The sequence below is a fragment of the Marmota monax genome, unplaced genomic scaffold, assembly GCF_021218885.2.
Source record: "Marmota monax isolate L192 unplaced genomic scaffold, Marmota_monax_Labrador192_F-V1.1 WCK01_AAM20220418_F8-fsc00291, whole genome shotgun sequence".
NCBI lineage: Eukaryota > Metazoa > Chordata > Mammalia > Rodentia > Sciuridae > Marmota > Marmota monax.
Window position 1 is genome coordinate 1167773 of NW_026693329.1, and position 26357 is coordinate 1194129.

Consider the following 26357-nt stretch of genomic DNA (forward strand, 5'->3'; position numbering starts at 1 on the left):
GGGCGTGGTCTGTGCTTGACGGGCAGGACCAGGACGGCGTTTGATAGGCAGGGGCCGGGCCCTGGAGACGGGCGGGCCAATCGGCGAGAGGGGGCGGGACCTGAGTCGGCGCCGTCCGGCCCAGGCCCCAGCGGCACTGCCCAGTCTGACTGTGGCACCGCCCGTCGCCAGACGTTTACTTGCAGCCGCTGCTACCGCCTCTGCTAGTCCGTCGCGCCCGGGGGCCGCCCGCCCGCCCGCCCGCAGCCATGAGTGCTCTTGGCCCCGGTGAAACCCGCCGCTGCCCTCTCGATTAGTCGCCGTCGCCCGGGACCCGTCTGCAAGCATGGAGTCGCCTGCCCCGAGCCAGCCCGCCAGCATGCCTCAGTCCAAAGGTAGGCGCGCCCGCCGGGACAGCGATCTGAACCCCGCTCCCAAGCCCAGTCGGGGAAACCCCCGACCTCTGTGGGAGCCTATCCCATCCCTGTGCCGGGTCCTGGCAGCAACATTTCGGCTCAGAGACCCTCCCTGCTCGGGCTGAGGTCTCTGTGCCAGCCTGGAACCTCCTCACCTGGATCCCCAGGTTAGGCCTTGGGACTGCACCCAGGCCCCGAGATCTCCCCGGCTGGACCCGAGCTAGGAATTTGTTCTTGCACACCCCATTCCAGGTCAGGAACCTCACCCTGACCTCCTCATGGAGGCCTTAGGGGTGCAGCCTGGGTAGAAATTAAGCTGTCCCCAGGTGGGATTCACTCTGATCCCCACCTGGGTCCTCTGTCTGCCAGCCTCACTGGGCTGTGGCGCTGTGTCCAGGATGGGATTGCACTCTGCTCTCTGTCTGGGCTCCAAAGATATTCCTGTTTTTTTGGGGGGGGGACCTCGTTGTGTCTCCAACACAGGTGTCCTGACTACACCCTTGTACAGAAGGCCCTGTCCTCCCCTCCCCCATCTCTCTCCATCTCTGGAGGCCCTACATTCACCCCCATCTCTGGCTGCCCTGCACCCCCCATCCTGCAGCCCTGTCTCCCCCGAACATCTCTTGGCCTCCCATCCCTCCCTAGCACAGCCCCTTCTCTGTGGGGCTCGTCCTCGACTTGAGTTGCAGCTTCTCTGTGCACTTGGGGAGCTCACCAGCTCCTGTACCTTGGTGTCTTCAGCCTGTCCCTGCTGTCTGGGACCTGGGCTGGCTGCCAGGCCAGTGTGCTGGCCGTGCGAGGGGGCTTGCTTTTTTCTTCTCCAAGGATCTGGCCTTCCTGGAAATTTTTGTGAGGTGGCTGTGGCGGCTGTGGCAGTAGCAGCAACAGCAGCAGCAGCAGGATTTATCACGCGGTGGGGGGGAGGACGAGACTTGGAGAGAGCAAAAGGGGGATTTTTTTTTCAGGAAGAGGAAAGGATGTTTTTGGCATGTCTGAGTCTCAGTAGGCTGGGCTGTGTGAGAGGGTTCCAAACCGGACGTGTCTGTCGTGAATGGGCTGACTCCCAGCTCGCTGAACCTGCTGCTGCCTCCCCTTGGCAAGCCCCTTAATGTCTCCCTGAGCCTCAGTGTCCTTACCTGTAAACTGGACATCAAGAGTCAATGACGTGAGATTGGGAATGCACCAGAGCAGCTGTGGTGAGCTGGTGAAGAGCTCCGCATGGTGCAATGTGTGGCACATAATAGGTGTTCAGGAAGGGCTAGCTGCTGCACATCTTATTATTAACCGTGTCTCCTCCTGCAAAGCCTCAGCCACGTGGGGTCCGGGCCTTGCCTCTGGTTTGCAGCTGCAGAGGCAGCAGGAGGAAGGTCACAGAAGCACTTGGAGGCCCTCAGGGGTTGTCTCCTTTCCTCCTTCTCTCTGGAGGGGCCCAGACCTCTGGAGCCACTGGGGTCCTGGGGAGGGTGTGGGCCCTTCCTGGCCCCTGCAGCTGGCGGCTGGCTGCGGTGGCTGTGGGCTGGAGCTGGGTGGGCAGGGTAATTACGTCTTACATAAGTGGGAGGCCGGATCCCTGACCATTGCCCAACTGCTGTGAGTAACTCAGGAGGCACTCGCCGGGGGAGGTGGCTGGGGAGAAGCTCGCCCCGTGCAGATCTCGTGGATCTTGGGAACCGGGAAATCAGACGCTTCTCCGCCGCTTGGGAGAGCATGGGAAGGAGTTGGAAGCATTCTTTGTTTGGGGAGAGGCATTTCAGCTCGCCCAGGCAGTTGCGGGATTGTGAATGGATGGAGTCATGGGTGGACAGTGTTGTAGGGGGACATTGCTGGACCCCCATGTGCTGTGTGACTTGAGGATTGACCTTGCCCTCACTGGACCTCTGCAGAGAGCCGGGGTGAATCTCCAGCAGGATGATTTGTGGATTGCATGGCTGTCAGAGACCAAACCCAGGGGCCTCGTGTCCTCCCAGGGGTTTTGAGAAGGATGCGGTGGGGGAACCGTGATCTCCCTTCACCCCCAAATCCCAAGAGCTGTTACTTAACAAGCTTTTTCCATTGCCATGTGTGGGCGTGATTTATTCGTCACAACCCTGCTTACAGATAAGGAAACTGAGGCTCAGAGGCACTAAGTACCTCGGTAGGATGCATCACGGTGACGCATGGAGTTGGGGCTCCACAGGACTGTGTGTCTTGACAGGGGTCTCTCCAGCGCTTTCCCTAGGTCCCCTTCCCATGCTGGATGCTTGACTAAGCTGTGGGACACCCCCATGTCCATTGGGCATCTCCTGGAGGCCAGGCCAGACCTGGAGGATGGACTGAGGCAGACCTGGAGGCTGCCTGTCCTGTGTGCTGCTTGTCCAAGCTGACACACTGCAACCTGGCCCGTTTGACAGATGTGAAACCAAGACCTCACAGGGGATTTGACTTCACTGAATGCACAGAGCAGGGGTCCTCACCCATGCCCTCCCCGTCCCGGGCACTGGGCCCAGCACAGAGCTCTTCTCCACCTCCTCAGAGGAATTCAAACAAGGAGGGTGTGGCTGGGGCTGGACCTTATGGGTGCCCTGCCTTTGGGCTTCCTGCCTGGCAGCAGGCACCTGCCCTGTCTTCTGTGCCAGGAGCCTGGAGAGTTCTCTGTAGGTCGCGTAGCCCTGCTGGCTCTCCCATGCCATCTCTGGCTGGCGTCAGAGGCCAAGGGCCGCTGGGGGCTGGGGCTGGCGTGCAGTTCACGTGTGGTCAGCATGACCCGAGTCTGTAGCCACCTTGGTCCTTGGGGGGGCCCCACGTGTGTGGTGTTGCTGTTCCCAGCAGGGCCTCCCTCTGTCTCCTGCCACCCTGGGAGTGCCACCCACTGGACATTTCGTGGCGTGGCTGGGTGGGTGCACAGTTCCTGGCTGCCCGGCCAGGCTGTAGGGAGCCTTGTGCTGGCCTGGCCTGGCCTGGCCCTGCCTTCTGTGGTTTCAGTCCCCCCTCCTTCCCCGGCTGTCGGAAAGACTGGAGGGTGGCACCTCTGGGACTTCCCCCACCCCTGGTGTGACGCACAGGAAACTCTCTATCAGCCAGCCCGTGGCTCAGGGCCTGAAGGGAGCAAAGTTCTCCGTGGGCCTGTGGGGAGAGGGTTGGGGCAGCTGGGCTTCCGGTGGGTGAGTCAGCAGCGCCCGGTGGTGCTGACTCACCCTGGGCATGCCAGCCAGTGGCTGCCTGCAGCACACAGGGTGGTGATGCTGGGCCTGGCCGGGGAGGAGAGGCCTGTGTGCCCGGCCCATGGGCAGCACCTGGCCCTGGGCTGAGGTGCGGGAGGTGGCCTGGCCTGGACTTTGGGCGCTGGGCCAGGACCCCTTGGTTAGGCCCTGTGTCCCATCCAGAAACTTCCTCTGGTAGGCAAACGGCTCTGCTTCCTCTTGCTCACTGAGCGGGAGCAGGTGACAGTGGCTGTTTACTGCCCTTGGCCCAAGAGACTCCCTGGGCTCAGATGTGCAGCCCGGAGCTCAGGGAGAGCAGAGGCGGTACAGGGTCAGCAGGGCTGGCCGGGTGGGTCTGCCTGAGCTCGCCCGGGACAGCTGTGGAGAGGTCGGGAACTCGGATCTGGAGCCCGCCTGCCTGGGCTCGGGTCCCAAGCTGGGTCCCTTTTGCGAGGTGATGTTAGACAAGTCACATCTGGTGTATTTTCTGCACTCAAGTCAATGATTTCAGTTCCCTGGACGTGCGCGGGCCCTCTTTCAGAGGAGAAGCCTCAGTTTCCTCACCTGCAGAATGGGCACGGGGACCCCCTGCCTGTGTAGATGCAGACAGCCTCTCTCCACCGTGGCCAAGTGTCAGGTAATGGTCACAGCAGGACGGCCTTCCTCAGAAAGGCAGGAAGTGGTGGTGGGGGGGTGGAGCCTCCGCTCTGATGGAGTGGGACTGGGTTCTAATCCTGACTGGCCAGCTTCCTGTCCTGCCTCCTTGGCCAGGGACATGCCCTCTGTGACCCTCAGTGTCTAAACTGGGTAAACACCCGTCCCTGGCAGGGTGGTGGTTGAAGATCAGAGATAGTGTCTGTCCGGCAAAATGGCATCTGTTAACTGTTTTATAATTGTGATGGTTGTGACTACTGTTCATTGTCGAGTGAATCAACAGGACTTGGGGGGGGGGCAGGGGGGACTTCTGCTCCTGCACTTGAGGGCTCAGGGACATGAAGTGTCCATGCAGTATGGTCTTTACTGCTGGCCATGATGTATCAGGCTTCAGGACTTCTTAAAAAATAAGAGTCGGATGAATTCTGTGTACCTAATACCCTCTGGTCCCCAAGCCCGAGCTGGGACGAGCAGGTGGGGACCAGAGAACTGGGTGACTGGGTCTTTTTGCAGGTTTGTCCCTGCAAAAGAGATTTCAGCCAGCTGCTGGGCCCCTCTGAGATTCAGACACCAGATCTAGGTCCCCTCCAGTCCGGGGTGGGTCCTTAGGTTCCTACCATCAGTCCCAGGTACGGACAGGTCCCCAGATCCCAGTCCCCATCACACTCCCCCTTCCCTGTGGATTCCTCTCTGGGATGTCACAGCTAAGCTGGTGTCCCACGTCCTGCCCTGGCTTCTCTGCGAAGGCTGCGTCCAGCTGCCCCTTTGTCCACCAGTCCCCTGCCCTGGGTGGCTTGGCCAGACCCTCCTGCCATGAATGGGCCCGTGGTCAGGCCTGTCCCCTGCTCTGTGACCCTCCTTATGATGTTCGGTCCCAGCAGCTTTTTTTTAAAAAAAAATTGTAAATGTATCCACAGATACCAAAAGGATACAAAGAATGCACCTCTGTATTTAAAAAAAAAAATAAGAGTCGGATGAATTCTGTGTACATAATACTCAGCTAAAGGAATCCAACTCGACCCGGATCCCAACCCCTGTGCATTCTGTTTCCCTTCCTTCTCCCTCAATAGCTGTCTAGCTTTTATGTTAATCATTGTTTACTTTTCTTTGTTATTTTTAAAAGTTGAATTTTTCTTTTTTTAAATACTGGGGATTGAATCCAGTGGAACTTTACCACTGAGCCACGTCCCCAGTCCAGGTGTGAAGCGACAGGCACGCTCCTTGGGGCAGGGCTGAGAAGGGCCTTGGAGGTCAGTGCAGGAGTTGGGGGCACAAGCTGGTGGGGAGCAAGGAGCGTTGCTGGCACCCTGTTGATGGTGGTGTGGCGGAGGCCTGTCGGGACAGCTCTGGCACAGAACCAGGGATGCCCTCCACCCTCCTCGTTCTTCTCTGTGACTGGGCCTTCTGGTAGACCCCAGAGCAGGCTTCTGCTAGCATGGCCTCCCCAACCCCACTCACCTGCAGCAACTTCCAACACAGCACCTCCCCAGCCTGTTTCCTCTTCTGAATGAAAGGGATGAGGAACAGCCACCCCGCAGCAGGACTGCTGACGACGGTGAGAAGCAATGAGACCTGTCCAATCCAGGGACACCGTGGTTGCTGGTCAGTGCTGAATTTGAATTTGAGCCACGTAGAGTGTTTTTTTTTTTTTTTTTTCCCAACCAAGAACACCTTTCCCCAATGCACTGATTTTGCTCTTTAGTGATGGTGACAATAAAAGCCAAGAGGATACTGGTCAAGACGAGGTGCCTTTGCTCAGTCATTCTGCAGAAGGGGCAGCGTGGGGCTGCCCTTGGGGTGGCCTGGCTGATCTCATACCCCCCAGGTTGAGGCTTCTGGGAGCACAGCCCAGAGCTGGAGCTGGAGGGAGTGCCCCTCTCACCTAGAAGCCCCTGTTTCCAGTCATGGCCTCTTGAGGCCTGGTGCATGGGGCCCATTGTGCACCAGGGCTCCAGGTCAGAGTAACCACTGACCTGAGCTGTTTGTGCAGGCATTTTATGTGCACGGTCTCATTCTGCCCTCGTGGTTACCCAATAATGTGTCCTGTTGTTATCATCCCCATTTTATGAATGAGTAAATCGAGGCCTGGGGTTGGGGACTGACTTGCCCAAAGTCACAGAGGTCCGTCTTGGGAGCAGGGACTTATCCTAACAACCTTTTACCCTTGCTGGCCCTCTCTTAGAGGTCACGGTCATTGCACACCCACACCCAGAGGCAGGAAACGAGACTCAGAGAGGGAGTCTGACTTGTTCTTGGTGTCCCCGCAGCCAGGTTTCCTGGTACCACTCCTTGTCACTTGGCCTCTGCCAGAGTGGTTTGGGGCAGATGACGTGGCTACTCAGTCGTGGTCCGGGGAAGGCAGGGGCTCAGGCCTGGCTCGGTTGCTGCCCTGGTGTGTCACATCAGCTGAGTCTCAGAGACACTGACTGCAGTTCTGAGCAGCCTGCTGCTCGGTGCCCCAGTCATGCAAGGTGAGCCCAGTTGTCCCCTTAAGATGGTGAGGACCCCAGAGCCCAGACTCCATCAGCACCAGGACCCAGACTTAACCAGGCCTCTTTCTTTCTTATTAATTTTATTGAAATTCCTTACGCTTAGTAGCTGAAGCTGTGCACAGAAATCTCAAAGGAATAAGAAGAACATTTCTTGCATTTTCTTCCTGTCTTCCACAAACTGCTCTTGGCTGTCGGTGCTTACCGTGTCGGGGAGACGGGCCGCCAGGCTTTTGATTTCATAAGCCCCTGGCCTCAGTTTCTTGATCATATTAGTTCCTGCCTCCCAGGGTGGCTGAGAGGGGCTCAGATGAGATGTAATGCAGATGGTGCAGTGCTCAGCCTGTGCGGCTGTATCAACAGCTCTAGCGGTCCTCACCCGCAGGGCTGGGCTTACGTTAGTAGCTTTAGATGCTTGTCCTGAGGAGTGTTTGATCAGCAGGTGTGGACTGACAGACCAGGCTCTCTGGGACAGGGCTGTGAAGGGTCTTGGATGTCGGTACAGGAGTTTGGGCATGATCAGGAGGTAAGTGAGGAGCATTGCTGTCACTCAGTGAATGACCCAGGCCTGGCATGTGTTTGGTGCTTACTCAATGTTAGTGGAAGTTAGAGGAGTGTGGGGGTGGGTTGCTGGAGGGTGCAGTTTTTGGGTCAAGGGTAAGAGACAACACTGTGCACATCTCTGACTAGAGAACCCCTTGGCCGCGGTAGGGCTTGTGTGTGTGATGTGGGTTGTTGGGCAGCGTCCCTGACCTCTGCCTTGCTGGACGCCAGTCTTAAACCTTCCCCCTGCTGGGATGGTCGAGAGTGTCCTCAGACACTGCTGCATGTGCCCAGGTTGGAGCAGGATTCGGGGGTGGGGGTGGACCTGGGTGTGGAGGACAGTGGATGCTGTAAGATGGGCCATGGGAACCCCCAGCCTGCACTCTGCAGAGTGGAAAGTGAGGTGAAGGGTGGGGAGGTACCCAGGGCCCTGGGGGGGGTGGGCTGGAGCCTGGTCAGGTGGCCACATGCAGCTGGGCAGTGAGTGGTCGGAGCATGCCCTGAAGTGGCTCCCTTACAGCCCTACTTGTTTCTCACCTGTGAAGCAGGAACACAGACAGTGCTGGTGGCGTGGAGTGGCTGTGAGGCTGGATGGGGCGGGCCTGGGAGTGGCATGTAGTAGGTGCTCAGTAAATGAAACACCCTTCCTTCAGCCCCTGGATTTCTCTCCAAAGCCCCAGGACAGGGTCTCTGGGACCTTGGGGACAGAGGAGCACCTATCAGGTCTGTCCTTGCTCTCTGTGAATGCTTGGCAGTTTGGGCTCCCAAAAGCTCTTGGGGGGCTTCTCTGAGAGCATCTGGGACGCTAGGGAGAACGTCAGGTATTCAGCTCCGGCTTTGGTTCATTGCAGCCAATGAACATCAGCTATTGAGGTGAGGCTCTTCCCTCTGTGCAGTTGTGGGTCAGTCTGGTCAGGTCTCTCTACAACCCTGCGAGATGGGAGTAGCCAGCTGAATTGGGTGGGGATGGGACCTCTGGCCACCTACGTCTCAGCAGCCACATCGGTTCCTTACCCCATAGGAAGGAACTATGCTGGGGTGGTCAGGGGAGCCTCTGAGTAGGCGACTGGCAGGGCCGGGTCCCAGCTTGGATGGCGTTGCAGGGAAAGGCATTCGAGACAGTGGGAATGGCATAGGCAAAGGCCCTGAGGTGGGAAAGAAGGTGTCTTCCTCAAGGCATGGTGCGTGCGCAGTGAGTGAGGGGTGGATGGGAGGGGACAGGGCAGGAGTTTTGTCGGTACCTTTGTTGCAGCAGGGTGGCGACTTCAGACCATTCTCGGACTTCCACCCAGCCTGACTTCCTCACTTCCTGCCTAGGGGCTGCTGTGGGTCCAGAGTGACCTGAGGACACGCGGCTGGCCGCCTGGCACTGGGCTCGCCCGCATCAGGGCCCCTGCGAGCTGGATGCTGGCGGGCTTGTTGTGGATTGCCCTGGCAGCCCCAGAGCCTCTGTTTGTTGTGGTGACGGTCGCTACCTTGAGCCACACCTGGGTAGCCCCGGGCTGCCTGGCCATCTGGCCCGGCCCTGACATTGGTAGCAGATAGTGGCATCCACCGGTGGCCCGAGGCCTGTTTCTGGGCTGTCTCCGTGGTGGCCTCGCCCACTCCGACAGCTGGTGTGGCTGCCCTGTGGAGCCCAGGTCACTCCTGACGCAGGCCTTTATCCCTTCAGGGCAGGTGGCAAGGCCAGGCTGTGTGCTGCCAGCCCCGGGGGGAAGGGGGGGGTTGGCCTCACCACGCAGCCCAGCTACTGGTGCGGACATGCCCTTGACGCATGGGGAAACTGAGGCCTGGCAAGAGGGCCATCCTATGACCTCTCACACCCACAGGGTCCCCCAACTTCCGCGCAGGGTAGGTGGGTGGCATTTCTGCCATATTCTATTTTGCAGATAATAGGTTCCTGAGGTTCCGAGTCTGTGTCTCGGGGTCACCACTAGCTGCAAAGACTTGCTATGTCGGCCACCTTCCAGCTGCTGCAGTGTAACCCTCAGCCCCTGCCCGGATCATCCCCCGGAGCCCACACGGTGACTTTGATCCGGAGGCAGGGGAGAGGGTCTCTCTCAGGAGCTGGTGGTCCCACACGCCTTGCTTTTTTTCTCTATTTGTTTTTTTTCTTGTCATGTAGACTATGCCAGACCCGGGGAGATCCTGGGTGGCCCCTGGGTCCCCGGGCCAGTTTGTTGTTTCCTGCAGAGCATGAGAGCCTAGGCCTGTCTCTCCACGGAGGTGCATCAGGGCCACCTGGGCAGTTGGGCCTGGCCTGTGGGAGTCGGCCAATCAGCCACCTCCTGTGTTGCTCCCAGCTGGGCTCCACCTACGTGGCTCTGTGGCATGGTTGAGACTGGATCCGAACATGGCTCAGAGGAGGCTTAAGGGACAAGGGTCTCCTTGGCAGGTGGTGGCAGGACCTTGGGCATTTCCCAGGCCCCTGTGGTCATAGCTATGGGGTGGTACGTGAGGACACAAAGGGCCGGTGGGTGGGCAGAGAAGTGGGCAGAAGCTCTTCCAAGGGGCAGGCCTGTGGCTGGCACATCTCTGCTCTGTGGCCGGGGTTCAGTCCCAGCTCTGCCACCCAGGAGATCCTTGGTGCCCTGAGCAAGTTACTTCTCTGCTCAGAAAACTGCAGCCTGACCTCAGGGCTCTTGGGAACAGCTGGCAGGCTCCCCAGCTGCCCGGGTCCTTGCTTTTTCCTGCTGATCAGATGACGGCTGTGCCGTGTTCAAAGGGCAGACTCAGGAGTGCTCCCGTGTGCGCCAGCCCAGTCGTGCCCTGCCCCCTCCATAAATGTAGGTCCTTCTTGAGTGCCAACCCCGTGCCAGGCAGGTATGGACACAGGGCCCTCTTGCCTGTCCCCAGGGATTGGCCTGCCTAGGGAGGAGGGGGTGAGGGCCTCTCAGGTTGCCTTGGGAAGGGCATTGAAGGCAGGAACTTCATGGTGGTGGGAGTGCTCCAGAGGCCCCCCAGCCCCACTGCCCAGAGCTCACCCTGTCTACAAGCCCTCACCTCATGGGTGGGAAATTGAGGCACGTGGACAGCACCATGTTCCAGGAAACACCAGGCCGCGGAGCCAGCAGCCCTGGCCACACGTGCTGGGCCTCAGTCTCCTGATCGGAGCGGTGGGGCCGCATGGGCCTCTGGGGCAGGTGGGGTCCTGGGAGGAAGGAAGGAAGTCCCTGCCTGTCTGGGCTGCAGGCCGGTGTCTTAGTCTCTCCCTGTAAGAGGCCTTTCTGGGGTCAGTGCCCCTGCTGCAGAGGGGACAGGCTGAGGTTCCGAGAGGCAGGGGGGTCCAGGCCAGCAGGTGGGAGTTGAGCCCAGGTGTGGCCCTTTTGACCTGGGGGGAGAGCCCTGGGCTGGGATGCCTGTGCTGCCCACCAGGCCTAAGCCCAGGGCTTGCTGTCCCCACCAAGGACTCCCCAGCCTGCACCTGCCCCAGCTCTCTGAGGTGGGTGTCTGCACAGAGTGACCCTTGGGGAGATCGCGGCTGGGAGAGGAGACAGGAGTGGAGCCAGGGCCCCGGATGGAGCTGGGCTTGCCTCCGACACCCCCGTCAAGGTTGGAGGGGGAGCCGTGAGGGAGACTGCAGGGAAGCACCCTGGACTGGGCGGCTTGTGCCTTGTGCCACAGGGAGTTGCCTTCTCTCTCACCATCCGGGCTGCAGTGGACGTGGAGGCTGGGCTGGCTGCAGGGGAGAGATCCACCAGGCCTCTCCTCGGCTTGTTGGTGGCCGTCTCCCCTCTGCGTCTCTCCTTCACCTCCCCTTCCCTGTCTGCCTTTCTCCGATGTCCCAGTTTTCCCCTTTTATAAGGACACCAGTCAGACTGGATTGGGGCCCACCCTAGTGACCTCATTTTCATTTAATTACCTCTGTAAAGAACTTATCTCCAAATAAGGCCACATTCCAAGGTCCTGGGGTTAAGATTTCAACATGTGAATTTTTTTTTTTTTTTTTTTAAGAGACCCAGTTCAAAACCCCATAACAGAAGCTCAAGGCCTAGGTCTTGTGCAGGGTCAGGAGGGCTGGAGCCTGGCAAAACCTCAGCTGGTCAGCCCTGGCCTGGATCACCGAGGCTCTGTCCCTGGCTGGGCTGCCCAAGCCTCCTCTCCATCCCCATCCCCCAGCCGAATATGGGAACATGTGTGGCCTCCCAGGTGGACAGTGGGATCAGGCGGCTCTGATGGTGATGGTCATGGCTGTGGCATAGCTTCTAGGAGGGTAGGGTGGGGCTTGGGCTCTTTCAGTGAGCCCCATTCCGGTGCTAGGTGCTGCTCCCTTCTTTCTCGGCCAGGGCGGTAAACGGAGCCTTGTCCCCCCCCCCCACCCGATGGCACTGACTACAATGGGCAACTCTCCGTCTGAGACGGGCAGGACCTGAGTTATCTCTGTCCCCCGTTTCGTCCAGTGCAGGGGGAAAACATCGATGGGCCGAGTAACCAGACATCTCACCTTTTCTTCCTTTTAGGAAAATCCAAGAGAAGGAAGGACTTGCGGATATCCTGTATGACTAAGCCCGCTGTGCCCAACCCCACGTGAGTCGGCCTCGGTTTACCACCCTGGATCACCCCGCTCCCTGCCTGAGGGGGGGCCCAGTGGGCGGAGTCAGCAGGGAGAGGGGCTGGGTAGCACCTGGCCAGGTGGGCAGCTGTGGGCTCATAAGCATTGCCATCTGTTTGATGTCCCCCGCCCCACGCCCCATGCCTAGCCCCTAGTGGATGTTTAGCAACTGATGAAAGGAAGTCCCTCGAGTCACCTCCAAAGGCCAGGCCACCTGCCTTTTCCTTCTCTTGGAGAACTCTCTGGTTCTCCCCAAGCTCACAGAGTTGGCTCTCTCCACAGACCCCCCCGGAACCTGGACTCCCGGACCTTCATTACCATTGGAGACAGAGTAGGTGCTGGCTGGACCCTGGGTGGGGGTCCCCGACTTCATCTGACAAGGGGCCGCACAGACTGTCCAGGGCCTCTGGTGGCCAGACACCTGGGCACCTTGCTCCCTGTGGATCTGGGCCACCTGCTTCCTGACCTTCCTTCTAGAATAGGGATCATTGCATCCTTGGGAGGTTGCGGGGAGCTCAGAGCTGCATTGCTCTTTGACCTCAGACGGAGGGCAGGGAGCCCTCCACCCCTGCATCACCTGCGAATAGCATGTCGACACAGATGGCTGGGCCTCCCAGGTCTCCGGGTCAGACCCTGAAGTCTGCACCCTGTGCACTTCTGGTCCCTGAGGAGGACACCAGCCACTGAGAAGCCTGGCTCTGACCGGGCAGCGCTCACAGCATGTGCCAGGCGGCCCCGGCACATAGCCCTCTCCGCTGAGCTGGTCTTGCCTCCTGGGCTGGTCTTGCCTCCCAGTGTCTCACCCTCTGATGTCCTGCTCATCTGCTGGCTCATTCCTGTGTCGCGGGGTGTCTCCCAGCAGAGGGAACCCTTGGGAGGGTCAGGTCTTTGGTTTGTTCTGAGTCCCTGGTTCTAAAATAGGAGCCTGGTACGTAGTAAGTGCTGGTAAATAGAAGTTGGGTGAATGATCCATCTACCAGGGTGGAGTGTGAAAGAGAGAGAGTGGCTCTCTCATGAGGTCCCTTGGACCTCGGTGCTTCATCTGTTCAATAGAGGCCAGTATGAGGCTCAGACTGGTCAAGTGACCTGCCCACGGCCACCCATCAGGGAGATCTGAATAACTTGTCATGTTCTCTTTTCGCTGAGTGAGGGATAAGGACCAACCCCCACCAACCCCATGTCTTTTGTGTTCCCCCAAGAACTTCGAAGTGGAGGCTGATGACCTAGTGACCATCTCAGAGCTGGGCCGTGGAGCCTACGGGGTGGTGGAGAAGGTGCGGCATGCCCAGAGTGGTACCATCATGGCAGTGAAGGTGAGCAGGGCCCCGTTCTGCCCCAGCCTGCCCTGCCGGGGGGGGGGGGGATGGCCTGGCCTGAAGGTGGCTGGGGACCACCTCGGGGGGACTGAGCCTGCAGGGTGGCTTCCTGCTCTATGGCTTGTCCCTCACTGTGACCAGCGATGAGGCAGAGCTTTGTAGGGAGGACTAGGCTGTGGGTCCCCAGAACTCCTGGCCCCATGTAATGGGTAAGGGGTGCCTGCCTCTGCCACCGTGGCCCCTGAACCACAGCTCTCCCCCTGCAGCGGATCCGCGCCACCGTGAACTCGCAGGAGCAGAAGCGGCTGCTCATGGACCTGGACATCAACATGCGGACAGTCGACTGCTTCTACACCGTCACCTTCTATGGGGCCCTCTTCAGAGAGGTGAGCGAGGGGATGTTCCCTGCCACCAGCTCATCTCTTGGCCAGTGACCCACTGTCAGTCAGTCCCCTCCTGTGTGCAGGTGCTGGGGACTCAGGGAGACATGGGAGAGCCAAACCCAGTCCCTCCCTATCCACCTGAGGTCACCGGCCCTAGAGCCAGACCGCCCGTCTCCCCTGCTCTCTAGCTGTGACCTCGCTGCTCTGTGCCTTGGTTTCCTTGAGGCCAGCGACTGTGTGGTCATGAAGGGCCAGTGGTTGTGGCTAGGGCGTTGGCTGGCACTCGGCGAGTGCTGCGGTTTGTCTGGGTTGCCATCTGCCTTCCTGGCGACGGTGCCTGGGGAGCCGTGGGCCCGAGGCAGGTAAAGTCCATCCAGGTGCGGGCTTGTGGGTTGGACTCCGGGTTATCAGCCGGGAGGAGGGGAGATAAGGGTGAGGCTGGGATGCAGGACCCATGGAGCTGGATGGGTGGCGCCGTCAGCCGGAGCCAGGAGTGAGGTGCTGACATAATCGAGGAGGGAGAATGGGAGCTGCTTTGGATGGAAGGGCGTCGTGGTGGTGTCTTGCCATCTTTGTGACACTGTTGAGTGGCTCTGTCCCCTGCTCCTGCATCCCAGCGGGGAGCCGAGCTTTCCTCACCACTCATCCTTCTTGGAACCAGGCCTCAGCAGACAGGGAGGCCCTGGGGTTGGAAGGGTATGCGGGGTGTGCCGGGAAGAGGGACGAGGTCATCGCAGGCAGGGACAGAGTTGGCACAAGGGAGCCTCCACATCCTAATGCTCTCTTGGAGAGGGATACCATCAGCCTGGTGAGGTCATTCCTCTTCCCTGGACATGCCATGGAGTCAGGGGTCAGGTGCAGGAGGCCCAGGCAACAGAGCCCGTGGATGGAGGTGGGCGTGTGGACTGGCAGGGCCGGGGGGCCGAGGGAAGAGGAGAGGGAGAGGCGAGAGAAATGGATAGGCAGGATGGAAGGGGCCAGGAGCTGCTGCGGGAACAGCCGAGGGCCCGTGGGTGGGCACGTGTCCCTTCTGTCCCCGCCATCCCGTCTCAGGTGGAGACCGGGGCTGGCACTCAGTAGGCTGTCTGTGTGAGGTGGGGCCCGGGAAGGTGAGATGGGCACGGGCTTCCCCGATGGCTCTGCTCATGTCTGGTGTCTCTCCTGCAGGGAGATGTGTGGATCTGCATGGAGCTGATGGACACGTCTCTAGACAAGTTCTACCGGAAGGTGCTAGAGAAAAACATGACCATTCCAGAGGACATTCTGGGGGAGATCGCTGTGTCTGTAAGTGTCCCGGGCCTGGTGGGCCGGATCCACAGCAGAGGCCCAGACCCTGCTTATCAGGCACACGGCCCCACTGATAACTATCTTGAGTGACTGCTGGGTTTGGGCATCCCAGCAGCCAAAGGAAAAAGGGAAATGGGATCAGGACTCTCAATGTGACTCTCAATCCTGGCAACATCTGGAAATATTTAAAATGTGCCCAGGTCTCAGGCTCCCCCCACCCCCCACCACCATCCCCCGGGGAGATGGCTCTGCCAGGGGAGGGAGAGGAGCCGGGGAGCCTGGTAGGCCATGGTGGTGGCCCCTTGGGAGATGCAGCTTGGATCTGCAGGGGTCTTTGGCGGTTCATGTCAGCGTTGGTGAGTGGGAGGAAGGCAGGAGCCCAGCATGCCTGCACCGAGATAGCTGGGGCCGATGTTGGGCTGTGGGCAGGCGCCTACCTGACGAGGGCTGTGTCCCCTGTGGAGGTTGGTGTGTCATGGTGGATGCAGCCTGGAATTACAGCTGTCCTGTCTGTCCCATCCAGATCGTGCGGGCCCTGGAGCACCTGCACAGCAAGCTGTCTGTGATCCACAGAGGTCAGTGTCCCCACCCTACAACCCGAGGCCGAGCAGACTGAGGCTCGGGGGGTGGGGGTAGATCGTGATGGGGTCCCGTGGGGTCCAGCCTGCCTTTACCCACTTCCTCTCGTGTCTGCTGGTGTTTGGAGCAAGAACTGGACCTACTCTTGTCCTGGCCAAGGCTGGCTGGTTCTGGTTTTGATGTACGATTTACACACGTGAAATGCCCAGCCCTTGAGTCTGAATCCAGTCCACACCTGAGGATTCTTCCCTCAACGGTGGCTGGGACCTGGGGTGGCACCTCTTGCCGCCTCAGTTCCCTTGCCTGATCCTTGGGGCCCTGGTACACGCGGCTGCCCACTGGGTCACGCCATGGGAGCCGGGAGAGGCCATGGGCAGACAAGAACTGAGAATGGTGTGTCCCCCACTGGGCAGATGTGAAGCCGTCCAACGTCCTCATCAACAAGGAGGGCCACGTGAAGATGTGTGACTTTGGCATCAGCGGCTACTTGGTGGACTCGGTGGCTAAGACGATGGACGCTGGCTGCAAGCCCTACATGGCCGTGAGTGAGGCTGGGCCCGCCCCAGGCTGGGGGAGGACAGGGCTGGGGCGGGGAGCTGCCTCATCCATTGGGACAGGGTCTCCCCGGACTCTGTGTTTCCTGCCACAGAGCGCACCCTCTTTACCCACGTCGTTCCCTGCGCCCCAGGTTGCTCCACCTGGGTAAGTCGTGTGGTCTCGGCTGTCCTGCCCTGTCCACATGGACAGTCAGTAAGATGGCGCCCCTCTGGCCCTCGCTGCAGCTGGGGTTGGCTGTGAGGCAGGGGTTAGACCCTGACTCTTTCTGGCCTCAGTTTCCTCCTCTGTCAGATGGACAGGCAGGGACACAATGCCCACTCAGTTTTGGGGTCGGGGAGGCAAGGCCTAACTGAAGGGAGTGTTGGGTGGTCCCCATGGCGTGGGCATTCATCTCTCTCTGATTCCCTTCACAGCCTGAGAGAATCAACCCCGAGCTCAACCAGAAGGGCTACAACGTCAAGTCCGATGTTTGGAGTCTCGGCATCACCATGGTAGGGCCTGGGGCTGGGTCCAGCTCTTACTGGTCGGGTGCGGGCGGCTGGGTTGGGGCTGGGCCCGGGGCCATGAATTATTGGGGGGGGGGGTCTGTCACATAGTTTAGGTCATAGAAAAGAGTGTTGGCTTCAAAATCTAGGAAGAAAATGTGTCACGCAAAACTCCTGTCTAGGAATGACATTATCCGTTTCCTGATGTTTGGGTTTACCCATCACGAATGCCCTCCGTGTTCCGTGATGTGATGTCAGTCCCCCTGGACTGGCCCGCAGAACTCCTGGTGCATTTTGGGAAATCCCGCCCGATCCCAAAGAGAGCTCTTGCTGTGCAAGTCATCTCCAAAGCAAGATGGCAAAAGTCATTGCAGATATTTGCATTGCCTGTGGGGTCCCGGTGCTTCTCGCTGGGCTTGGGGGTGTGGGGTTGGTGAGGCATCTGGATCCTGAGCCTGGGAAGACTGAAAGGACCCTTGGCTTTGGTGACTGGGGACAGCTGTCCCGCCCTTCAGGACTAAGCTTGGGGTAGGGTGCCTCCGAGCTCTAGATATAGGGACGGGCCTCTTGTTCCTTCTAGAATGCCTGGCAGAATCCCCGCCCTTCACAAGGGAGAGGGAAGGTCAAGCTTATTTATTTATACTTTGCAGTCAGGCTGTTTTAGAGGGCTCACCGTGGCTGGGTGTGGCGGTGTGTTCCTGCAAATCCCAGCAACTTGGGAGGATTGCAAGTTGGCGAGACCCTGTCTCAAAAGTAAAAAGAGGAGGGGGGATGTAGCTCAGGGGTAGAGGGCCCCTGGGTTCCATCTCCATCACTGGGGGCCGGGGAGGGGAAGGCTCACTATGATGCCCATGTGGAGAATGTATTGGAGGGATAGGAAAATGACTAGGCTGTACCCCCCCTGTTCTGGGTAGATGTGCAGGAGACCAGGACCTGGGGAAGAGTGTCACTGTCACAGTGGCTCTGGTGTGTTTGGGTTGGTCCAGCTGATGTGGCCAGCTAGAGTGGCCTTTAGTCCCTTCTCTCCATCCTAGCCATCGGGACTGATGCAGCATGGCCTTGGGTCAACACCCTCCCTTTCTGAGAGAACGTGGCCCAAGGAAGTTTCTGGCGACCCTCGCCTCTTTGGCTAGTTGTTTGTTGGGGGCATGGGACAGTAAGAATTAGTCAACTCCATCTTCGGTGTGGAGATGGGTTGGCGTGCCCTCCAGGATTCTCTAGACCCCCGACAGGTTACCTGCAGTTCGATTCTGACAGTATCTACCTGAAGTTCATGCAGACCCCACAAACTAAGAGCTCCGGCCCACCAGACTGCCAGTTAGACTATCGCTGACCCACCTGCTGTTACCTGGGGATTCCCATACCCCTCTTCTTTTTTTTTTTTTTTTTGATATTTATTTTTTAGTTCAATTGACACAATACTTCTATTTTATTTATTTATTTTTATGTGGTGCCGAGGATCGAACCCAGGGCCTCGCACATGCTAGGTGAGCACTCTACCTCTGAGCTACAACCCCAGCCCCCCCATACCCCTCTTCGAAGGTGTGATCATTTGCCAGATCAGTTCACGGAACTCAAGAAAAGACTTTGCTGTTTGCCACGTGTGGTGGTGCCCACCTGTAATCCCAGCAACTCAGGAAGCTGAGGCAGGAGGATCGCACGTTCAAGACCAGTCTTGGCAGTTTAACAAGGCCCTCAGCCACTTAGCCAAGACCCTGTCTCTACATTAAAAATAAAAAGGGGCCGGGCATGGGGGCACATGCCTGTAATCCCAGAAGTTTAGGAGGCTGAGGCAGGAGGATTGTGAGTTCAAAGCCAGCCTCAGCAACTTAGCAAGGCACTGAGCAACTCGGTGAGACCCTGTCTCTAAATAAAATATGAAAAAAAGGGCTGAGAGTGTGGCTCCGTGGTTAAGCTCCCCTGGGTTCAATCCTCAGCACCAAAGTAAGTAAATAAATAAATAGGACGGGAGACAGAGCCTCTGAGTTCAATTCCCAGTACCAAGGAAAAAAGACTTTACTGTGTTTGCTCGTTCATCATAAAGGACACAACTCACCAAGGAACAGCCAGATGGGAGAGGTCCACAGGGCCAGCGTGTGAAGTGGGAGGCCACCTCCGAGCACCTCCACCTACGTGCTCACCAACCCCAGATTCACGGAGGGTTTTTCATAGAGCCTCACCTCCATCCTCCACCTGCCCCTTCCAGGTGGGGCTGGTTCGGTCACTTGGTCTTTCTGGTGACCAGGCCAGCCTCTATCAGGCAGCTCTGCTACACTGGCACTGGCTGGCTGGGCTGGAAGGTCCATGGGGGCTCCTTGCTGTGGCTGCTCTCTGTGGCTTCCGCCCAGCCTGGCTGTCTGTAGTTGGGATTCTTTCATGGTAGCTGGCTCCTGAGGGGCCAGTACTGGGCCTTTCCCTGCCTCCTCACATTGGTCAGAGGAGCTGTGAACCCAGCCTAGGTTTCAGGTGAGGGAACAAGCGCTCTGCCCGATGGGAAGGTGCCAGTCCCCAGGGAGAAGTGGGGCGGCCACTCTGGAGACGAGCTGCCCCGGTACGGGGTAGGTTCATCTTCTACAAGTTTCCAAAGTTATAGAAACCCAGAATAAAAAACCGGAAAAGGGGGTAAGGATGACTGTACTCTTTCCCCACCGCCAACTGCCAGCGTTGTACATTTCCTTCTAGAATTTTGTGTGCCTTCTTTAAAAAAAAAAAAAAAAAAAATGAGGACTGGGATGTAACTCAGTGGTAGAGTGTTGGCCCAGCGTGCATGAGGCCCTGGGTTCTGTCCCTAGCAACACACATACCTCCCTTCAGACACTTTTAATTCTGTTGTTTTTCAGTTGACGTTACCTCTGGTTTATATTCTTCTGAATTGTTATAAACCCTTGTAGGCATCTCTTCCAAAGACCCCCACAACCATTTACTGGACCTAAGGCAGGATATCTCCCTGGTTTCCACTGGAAATCCTCAGTCTCCCCGGGGAGCCACTGTGTGGCAGTGAGAAACGTCCCTCTAGGTGGGCTGTGGCATCAGGAGCTCTCTGGGGCATCCACTTGTGCCCACCTCCTGCACACACCATGTCACATAAAGGGGAATCACGCTGAACAGACATGGGCACACTCAGGAAGAATTGGCCAAGTGCTTGACCAGGTTGGTGTGTCACGGGGGCCTCCCGGCCTGCTGCCTGTAGGGGAAGGACCGCTGGCCATACACACAGGCTTTTTCTAAATATTTCAGCAGGTGACACTGTAGCCTGCATCTTTGGGCCAAAGGCAGTTTTTTAGTTTGCATTTCTTGAGGTCTTTCGAAGGAAGATTATGGGGTCAAGGCTTCGTACACGTTTTCATTTTTCGGACTATAATCTGTAGTAGCCATTGGTCTTCCTCTTTCAGCTCATAGAGGGGCCTGACTTCTGCACACTGGAATCTGTGAATATTTAAGGAAAAAGTGCCCTGAGTCTGTGTGGGGTTTGTGGAGGACAGGCACATGCACGCAGGGTCATCCCCACTGCCGCTGCATCCGAGGACGTTTATGACTTGGGTAGAAGGGGCCTGTGGCCTAATGGAAGGGCCCTTTCTCAGCACAGTAATTAGTGCTCTGTTTGGGAGCCAGTTGCCAACACAAGGCATTTGTTGGAGCTGAGGTTTCTTCTGTTCATTATGGTGATTACGGACCTTGTGCTGGAACCGTGGCAGGGTCCCAGGGTGACCTGATTTGTGTTTTTAGCCTAGCAGTCAAAACCAGAACCCCAAATTTGTCGTAGGCTAGCCAGTCTCTTCCACAGTGACTTCCCACCTGCTGCAAGCCAGGGCCTGGGGCTAGGAGTCCAAGTGGGGGCAGAGACCAGTTGGTCCCAAGCCACCTACAGAAGTCCAGCCCGGCAGGAGGGGGTAACACTATGCCCGTTGCTTGTCTAGGGGGTCAGAGCAAGAGTGAAGGGACAGAGAGGGAAGGCAGTGGCCCTGAGTGGGGGACCAGCTCTGTAGAGAAGGAGCTGTAGATTTGCGTTCCTGATGGGCCCACTGAGCTGTGCAAAGCGAGCCCATCTGATGCATTTCGCCCCAGTCCCACATTCCTTCCAGCTGCAGGGAGAGAGGTGGGTACGAATTATTTTTATTTTCTGTTTGCCCTGTGTAAAAACAAGAACCCCAATGAATGGCAACAGACACATGAGTCTGTGTTGGGAAGGTTTTGTGATGGCCAGGGACAGAGGAATGGTCTAATTATGGTGTTTTGCTGGTCGCTGCCTCACAGGAAGGTGAGCGTGGCCACCAGCTCCTCAGAATTTTTACGGATCAGCTAGAACTCGGGTTGCTAAGGAGTCTTCCAAAAATCTGATGGTTTGGAAAAACCAGTGGTAGTTGAAACCTATCATGCCCAGGATGGATTTTTTCCCTGTGAGCTGAGTTTGCTAGAGGAGCTAAGCACGGATGCCCCTGACACTTCTACCTTTGGTTTGTGATATTGTATCAAGGAGGGTCAGTGACCAAAGTCCCTCAGCCTCTCTTGTGGCTCTGGGCACTGCACCAGGGCAGGCAGATCCCTCCCACCTCTTTGCTTCTGGATGAAATGTGTGTGTTCTTCTGGTGGCGGGGGGACCTGCTGACCCTACTGTCCCCACCGCAGATTGAGATGGCCATCCTACGATTCCCCTACGAGTCCTGGGGGACCCCGTTCCAGCAGCTGAAGCAGGTGGTGGAGGAGCCGTCCCCCCAGCTCCCCGCTGACCGTTTCTCCCCCGAGTTTGTGGACTTCACTGCCCAGTGGTGAGTCTCTGGCCTGCTGCGCCCAATCCGCATCCCCACCCCCCTGGGAACCAAATCAGGGAAGGCTCCTGGGGAACGTTATAAAAACGAATCCTGTTCAAGTTTACAAAGGAAATCGGAAAAAAAGGCAAAGTCACACAGACCATGTTTTCTGACCATGGTTAAATAGAACAAGAAACTAATAATTAAAGAGAAAAAAAGCTATGCAGCGTTTAAGGGTAAATTTGTCTAAGGAATTCTTGGGTTACAAAAGAGATTTAAGCTTGGTGCAGTTGGTGCACACCTGTAATCCCAGTGATGCAGGAGGCTGAGGCAGGAGGATCACAAATTCAAAGCCAGCCTCAGCAATTTAGCAAGACCCTATCTCCAAAGGAAAATAAATAAATAAATAAAAAGGGCGGGGGATGTTGCTCAGTGGTTAGGCACCCCTGGGTTTAATCCCTGGTATCAAAAAAACAACAACAACAAGAAAAACCAAACTAAAACAAAAAAACAAAAACAAAAATAAAAACCAAATGAAAACAAACCAAAAAAGATCTTTAAAAATATTTAGAAGTTTAAAAAATGATGAGAACAACAAATGAACATCTGTGTGTTGTGGGCAAAGCTACTCAGAGTAAAATTCATCGTCTTTTTTTTTGTTCTTTAATTGGAAAATAGGAAAAACTGAAAACAGATGAGCCCAGCAGATAAGAATCATTAGTTGGCTTGACTCCTTTTTAATTGAGGCCTTTCTTCTCCCAGGAGTCCCCTCTTGTGATTAAGAATACCAAGTATATGACTGATTGTTAGGCAGAGTCTTTTCGGGTTGGGTATCATGGAAATTCCCTGGATTCCTGCAGAGACCAAAACAAAACAAAATCCTAGTTTGCATCCATGGATTCCGCTCTATTTTGGCAGACCCCTTAGATGGTCTTGCCCCTTCTTTCCTGAGCCCCAGGAGCATGCACCCCCTGTTGCCCAATAAGGGCCAGCTGGTCTAGCTAGACTCAGTTCCTCTGTGATGTCCTGGCCTCAACCCTCTTCTCTTCTAGCCTGAGGAAGAACCCTGCGGAGCGCATGAGCTACTTGGAGCTGATGGTGAGTGTGGGTCGAAGGTACCTGCTCTGCTCTTCTTTGGGGCTGGGCAGTTGGCTGGGTGGGGCTGGGGATGGAGCAGCAGCCTGGGCACACGGAGGGGCAGCTCCTCAAAATGGCCCCTGCATCACTCACCCATTCAGTCATGCCTGTCTGGCTTTGCCCCTCCAACTCCCTGCCCGCCCCTGGTGCAGGACAGTGCTGTCACAGAGCCAGCTTCTTGGAGGAATTGCCATTTGAACTGAACCTGGAAGGAAGGATGAGCGTTCGCTGCAGGGGGAAGGAAGGGTGGAGAGGCCACTCCAAGCAGAGGCAGAGGACTGGCCCATATGGGAAAAAGGCAGACTAGTGTGGGCTGGAGGGCCACCGCAGGAGGGCTGAGGAGGAGCCTTGAGTTCTCTCATGGTCATGGGGGGCTTCCTAGGGGTAGAGGTTGTAGAAGGGTGAGCAGGAGTTTGCAGCACATGGGCTCAGTGGTTTAGGCTCAGTGGTTAGTGGGTTGGGTTCAAGGAGGGGGCAGTTCCCCTAAGGTGACTGTGTCCTCTGTTATCTATCAGGAGCACCCTTTCTTCACCTTGCACAAAACCAAGAAGACAGACATCGCTGCCTTTGTGAAGGAGATCCTGGGAGAAGACTCCTAGCAGGCTGGACCTGGGGACCCGACTCTGGCCTCCAGCACCCCAAAGCCCTCTCTGCTGGGACACTGCTTGCCCACAGCCATAAGCTACTGCCATCCTGGCTCTGGGAGTCCTGGGAGGAATCAAGGGGGCTGCTCCAGACTGGTTCCGCAACCAGCCATTTGTCCCAAGTGCCAAAGAACTAGACGTGTGGGGGCTCCCAGCTGGTCCCATGTGGACCCCACCAGTGCCTCTGCCCCAGCTGCTGTAAGGACCTCAAGTCTCCACCCTGAGCCCCTGGACTTGCAGGGACCCGGAAATCCCCTGCCAGACGCTGCTCCTCCTCACAAGAGCAGGCAGCCCGTCTGGTCTGTGGACAAGTCTATTGCCTCGGCTCAGCCCTGGATGCCACCCATGTTGTGTATATATATATATATTTTTTATCTCTCAACTGAATGGACTTTGCACCCTTTGGCCCATTGGTGGCCACTCCTCCTCTCTCCTGGCCTTAGTGTGGAGGACAGAGTAGGAGGATGAGCCATGTGAATCCTCCAAGACTCCCATGAGGGAGATGCCTTGAGCCACCCGAGGCCTTCACCCCAGCACTGGAAAACAGTCTCGGGGAGCACACTGGTCACCTGGCTCTAGCCTGACACCTCTCGTGGTGTGGGTCCACCTTTCTGTTTTTTTTTTTTAATTTATCCTCTGTGGATGTTTTCTTTTGCTTTGTGGGGTTTGGCTGTTTTTGTTGTTGTTTTTTTTTCTTGCATGGTTTGGAGCTGATCACTTCTTTTCCATACTCTAGGTGCCAGCAAGCTAAGACCTGTGCCTTTGCTCAGGATGGAGGCCAGGGACTCTCTGCTCAGAGGGTGCCAGGGGGGAGCTGTCCCCTCACTCTCTTGAAAAGAGTGACTGGCTCCACAGGAGCTATGGATTTGCTTTGGTGTTTTTAAAAAAAGAAAGAAAGAAAATATATATATTTTTGAACAAAGTCCTGCCCATCCTGGGTTCTTCCCCTGATGGGTCAGGTCAGGTACCTGGTTGCTGTTTTAATTAAAAAAAAAAAAAAAAAGAGACAAAAATGTGTGAAACTATGTGACAGCCGCAGCAAGCCCTACTCTTCCTCCGGGAGGGTCTGGGAAGGAGCCCTTACTCCCGGACAGGGCCAGGACACTGTGATTTAGGGGAGGGGAGGCCTGCTGACCCACTGGGGCCCTACACTTGGCAGGCCCTCTTCCATATGAAGACACACACGCTCCCAGAGTGCTGTGACAAGATACTCCAGTGTGTGACTGTCCAGGTGCCAGACCCCTGCGGGACAGAGCAGTGAACACACAGAGTCAGTCCCTGGTGGAGGCTGCCCGTCCTACTATCATCAAAGCATGTGACAGCCAGAAAGACAGAGAGTGATGAGCACACCTGGACACTGCCCAGGCCTGGACCCGGGTGCCTCATTGGTGATGAAAAAACATGTCCAAAGAGCCACAGTCATTTGCCCAAAGCCACATAACTTGGAGGCTCAGGGACATGTAGCAGGACTGTGGAGAAGGCTCCGAGTGGTGTTGAGACAGCCCAGGGAGGGCCCCCTTGCTGGAGTCCAGTCCAGCTCAGAATCTTGATGCATGGACTGGGGCAGATGGGACTCTATTCCATCAGATTTAAACAGAAGGAAATTTATTTGCTCACCTCATCAGGAATGTGTCAGGCTTCAGGTACGGTTAGATCCAGAAGCTCTGTTAATGTCCTGAAGGACTTGTGTCCACCTGAAGCTCTGTTCTCAGTTTTACACTGCCCTTGTAGGGATAAGTCAGAATCCAGTGGTGCTTCCCAGCTCAGCAAAAGGGCCCAACGCTCCACTGGAAGTCCTAAGGGGTGGATTTTATCTACTGGGAAAGGGTCACACGCTCATCCCCAGGCTAATTATAGGCCCAAAGAGTAGAGTTTATGACTGTTCAGGCACAGATGGGACCTGGAAGAATTAGCCGTCACACTGCCAGATGTGAAGGCTGGGCCTCCATCCACCATTCTTCATCTCTAGCCTGTAGTTCTGGGACAGGACTCTGCCCATTAACCCTTCCCTGGCACTGTACTTAACAGTTTCCAAGACCTTTAGTTTCTGGATCGTTCCATGGTGAACGCTGGTTCTTATCTCAGGGCCTTGAAATTCACCGTGCTGTCTGCCTAGAACATTCCCTCCCCCTGTCTTCTTGTGGCTGGCTTCAAGTCTCCCATGTCAACTCCTCTGGGAGGCCTTCTGGGACCACCCTGACCAAAGGGTGGCCCTCCCTGGTCCAGCCAAGTGAACCAATGACTGCTTTATCTGGGCAGATCTTAACCTGCCACTCTATCCCCTGCGCAAGAAAACTGCCATCTCCAGCTCAGCCTTTGTTGAATGAATTAGAAAAGAATGAATGGAGGGAAGGAACGAATCAATCCCACAGCCCTGCGTGTGGGGGCGCGCGCGCGCGGATTGGTCCGCGTGCGGGTGCGTTTGTGCACGCGCGCGCGCGCGCGTGTGCGAGGGCGTCTGTGCCTGTGCGCGCGTCCTTCCCCGCTTGGTGTGCAGGACCGCTGGAGCCCAGGGGCGTGGCCCCAGTCAACTCTCCTGCAGCCGCCAGGAGGCGGCAGAGCCCGGACTTTGACTGCGTGCCTGTGGAGCTCCGCCCGGGGCTCCCAGCGCCCCCCAGGTCCTCCTAGAAAGGGCGGGGACTTGGGGACTTGGTGTGGCTGGGCCTGCTGTGCTCAGCTCAGTCTTGGCTTCTGCAGGAGTTAGTGGGTTAGCCCACTGATCTGTCCCCCTGTGCTCCACGAGTGGACGTGGCTCAGAGGCTGATGCAGGGTGACAGAACAGGAAACCTGGCTCACACAGGTTATCATGCATGGTGCAAGCCCCGTGCACCCTGAAGCTCTTATCAGCTTACCAAACTGGCTTTGCAAAGGAATTTACAGTTTGCAACCCCCCCCCCGCCCCCATGGGGTTACAAAGCACTGTTTAGTTTACCAAGTAGGTTACAGTTTGCTAAGCTCTGACTAAATTAGACAGCACTTTGAAGTTTGCAGATTCTTGAACACATTCCTGCCAACACCAGTCTTTTCCAGGTTCTGTTCACATTTATGGTGTCCAGGCATCAGACGTGCAGATCATGTTGGCGTTTACAAAGCACAACCCATGATCTCTTCCTGAAGTGGTGAGAGCCCTGGGGATAGGAACCTGCTGGGGACCGTTGGGTGAGGCCAGGTGTCTCCATTTTCCATCAGGCAGCAGGGTGAGGGCAGACACGGCTCCCAGACCTGGGATTAATGTGTCTCTCTGGATTGACAGACAGATGGCACAGGCATGCGGCTTTCTGTTTCAGTTACAGCTATGAGAGCCTCCTCATCAGGCAGCATTAAAATTGCAGTAGACAGGCAGGAGCAGAAGCTGCACTGGAGGGAAGAGTTGGTGAATTCCCTTCTGGAGGGGAAGGCAAGCAGCCT

At 56.9% G+C, this 26357-nt stretch overlaps 1 protein-coding gene across 2 annotated transcripts; it reads left to right on the forward strand.

Moving 5' to 3' along the window:
- Positions 1 to 213: 213 nt before the first annotated feature.
- Map2k3 (mitogen-activated protein kinase kinase 3) lies at positions 214 to 23962 on the forward strand. 2 transcript variants are annotated; one of them, XM_046456728.2, is made up of 12 exons: positions 214 to 374; positions 11721 to 11787; positions 12095 to 12143; positions 13012 to 13125; positions 13395 to 13514; positions 14679 to 14795; positions 15322 to 15373; positions 15791 to 15918; positions 16349 to 16426; positions 21047 to 21186; positions 22221 to 22266; positions 22821 to 23962. In XM_046456728.2, the coding sequence occupies exons 1-12, from the start codon at positions 326 to 328 to the stop codon at positions 22902 to 22904; spliced, it is 1044 nt and encodes a 347-aa protein (XP_046312684.1). In that variant the 5' UTR covers positions 214 to 325; the 3' UTR covers positions 22905 to 23962. The 2 variants fall into 2 exon arrangements, with proteins under 2 accessions (XP_046312684.1, XP_046312685.1); XM_046456729.2 differs by lacking the exon at positions 214 to 374 and adding an exon at positions 3795 to 4211.
- The last annotated feature ends 2395 nt before the right edge of the window (positions 23963 to 26357 follow it).

Excerpts from the sequence above, each read along its gene's own strand:
- Map2k3 (XM_046456728.2), top strand. The coding sequence starts at position 326 with ATGGAGTCGCCTGCCCCGAGCCAGCCCGCCAGCATGCCTCAGTCCAAA. Across the intron at positions 375-11,720 it reads CAGCATGCCTCAGTCCAAAG|GAAAATCCAAGAGAAGGAAG; the intron begins GTAGGCGCGCCC and ends TCTTCCTTTTAG. Across the intron at positions 13,126-13,394 it reads GTACCATCATGGCAGTGAAG|CGGATCCGCGCCACCGTGAA; the intron begins GTGAGCAGGGCC and ends CTCCCCCTGCAG.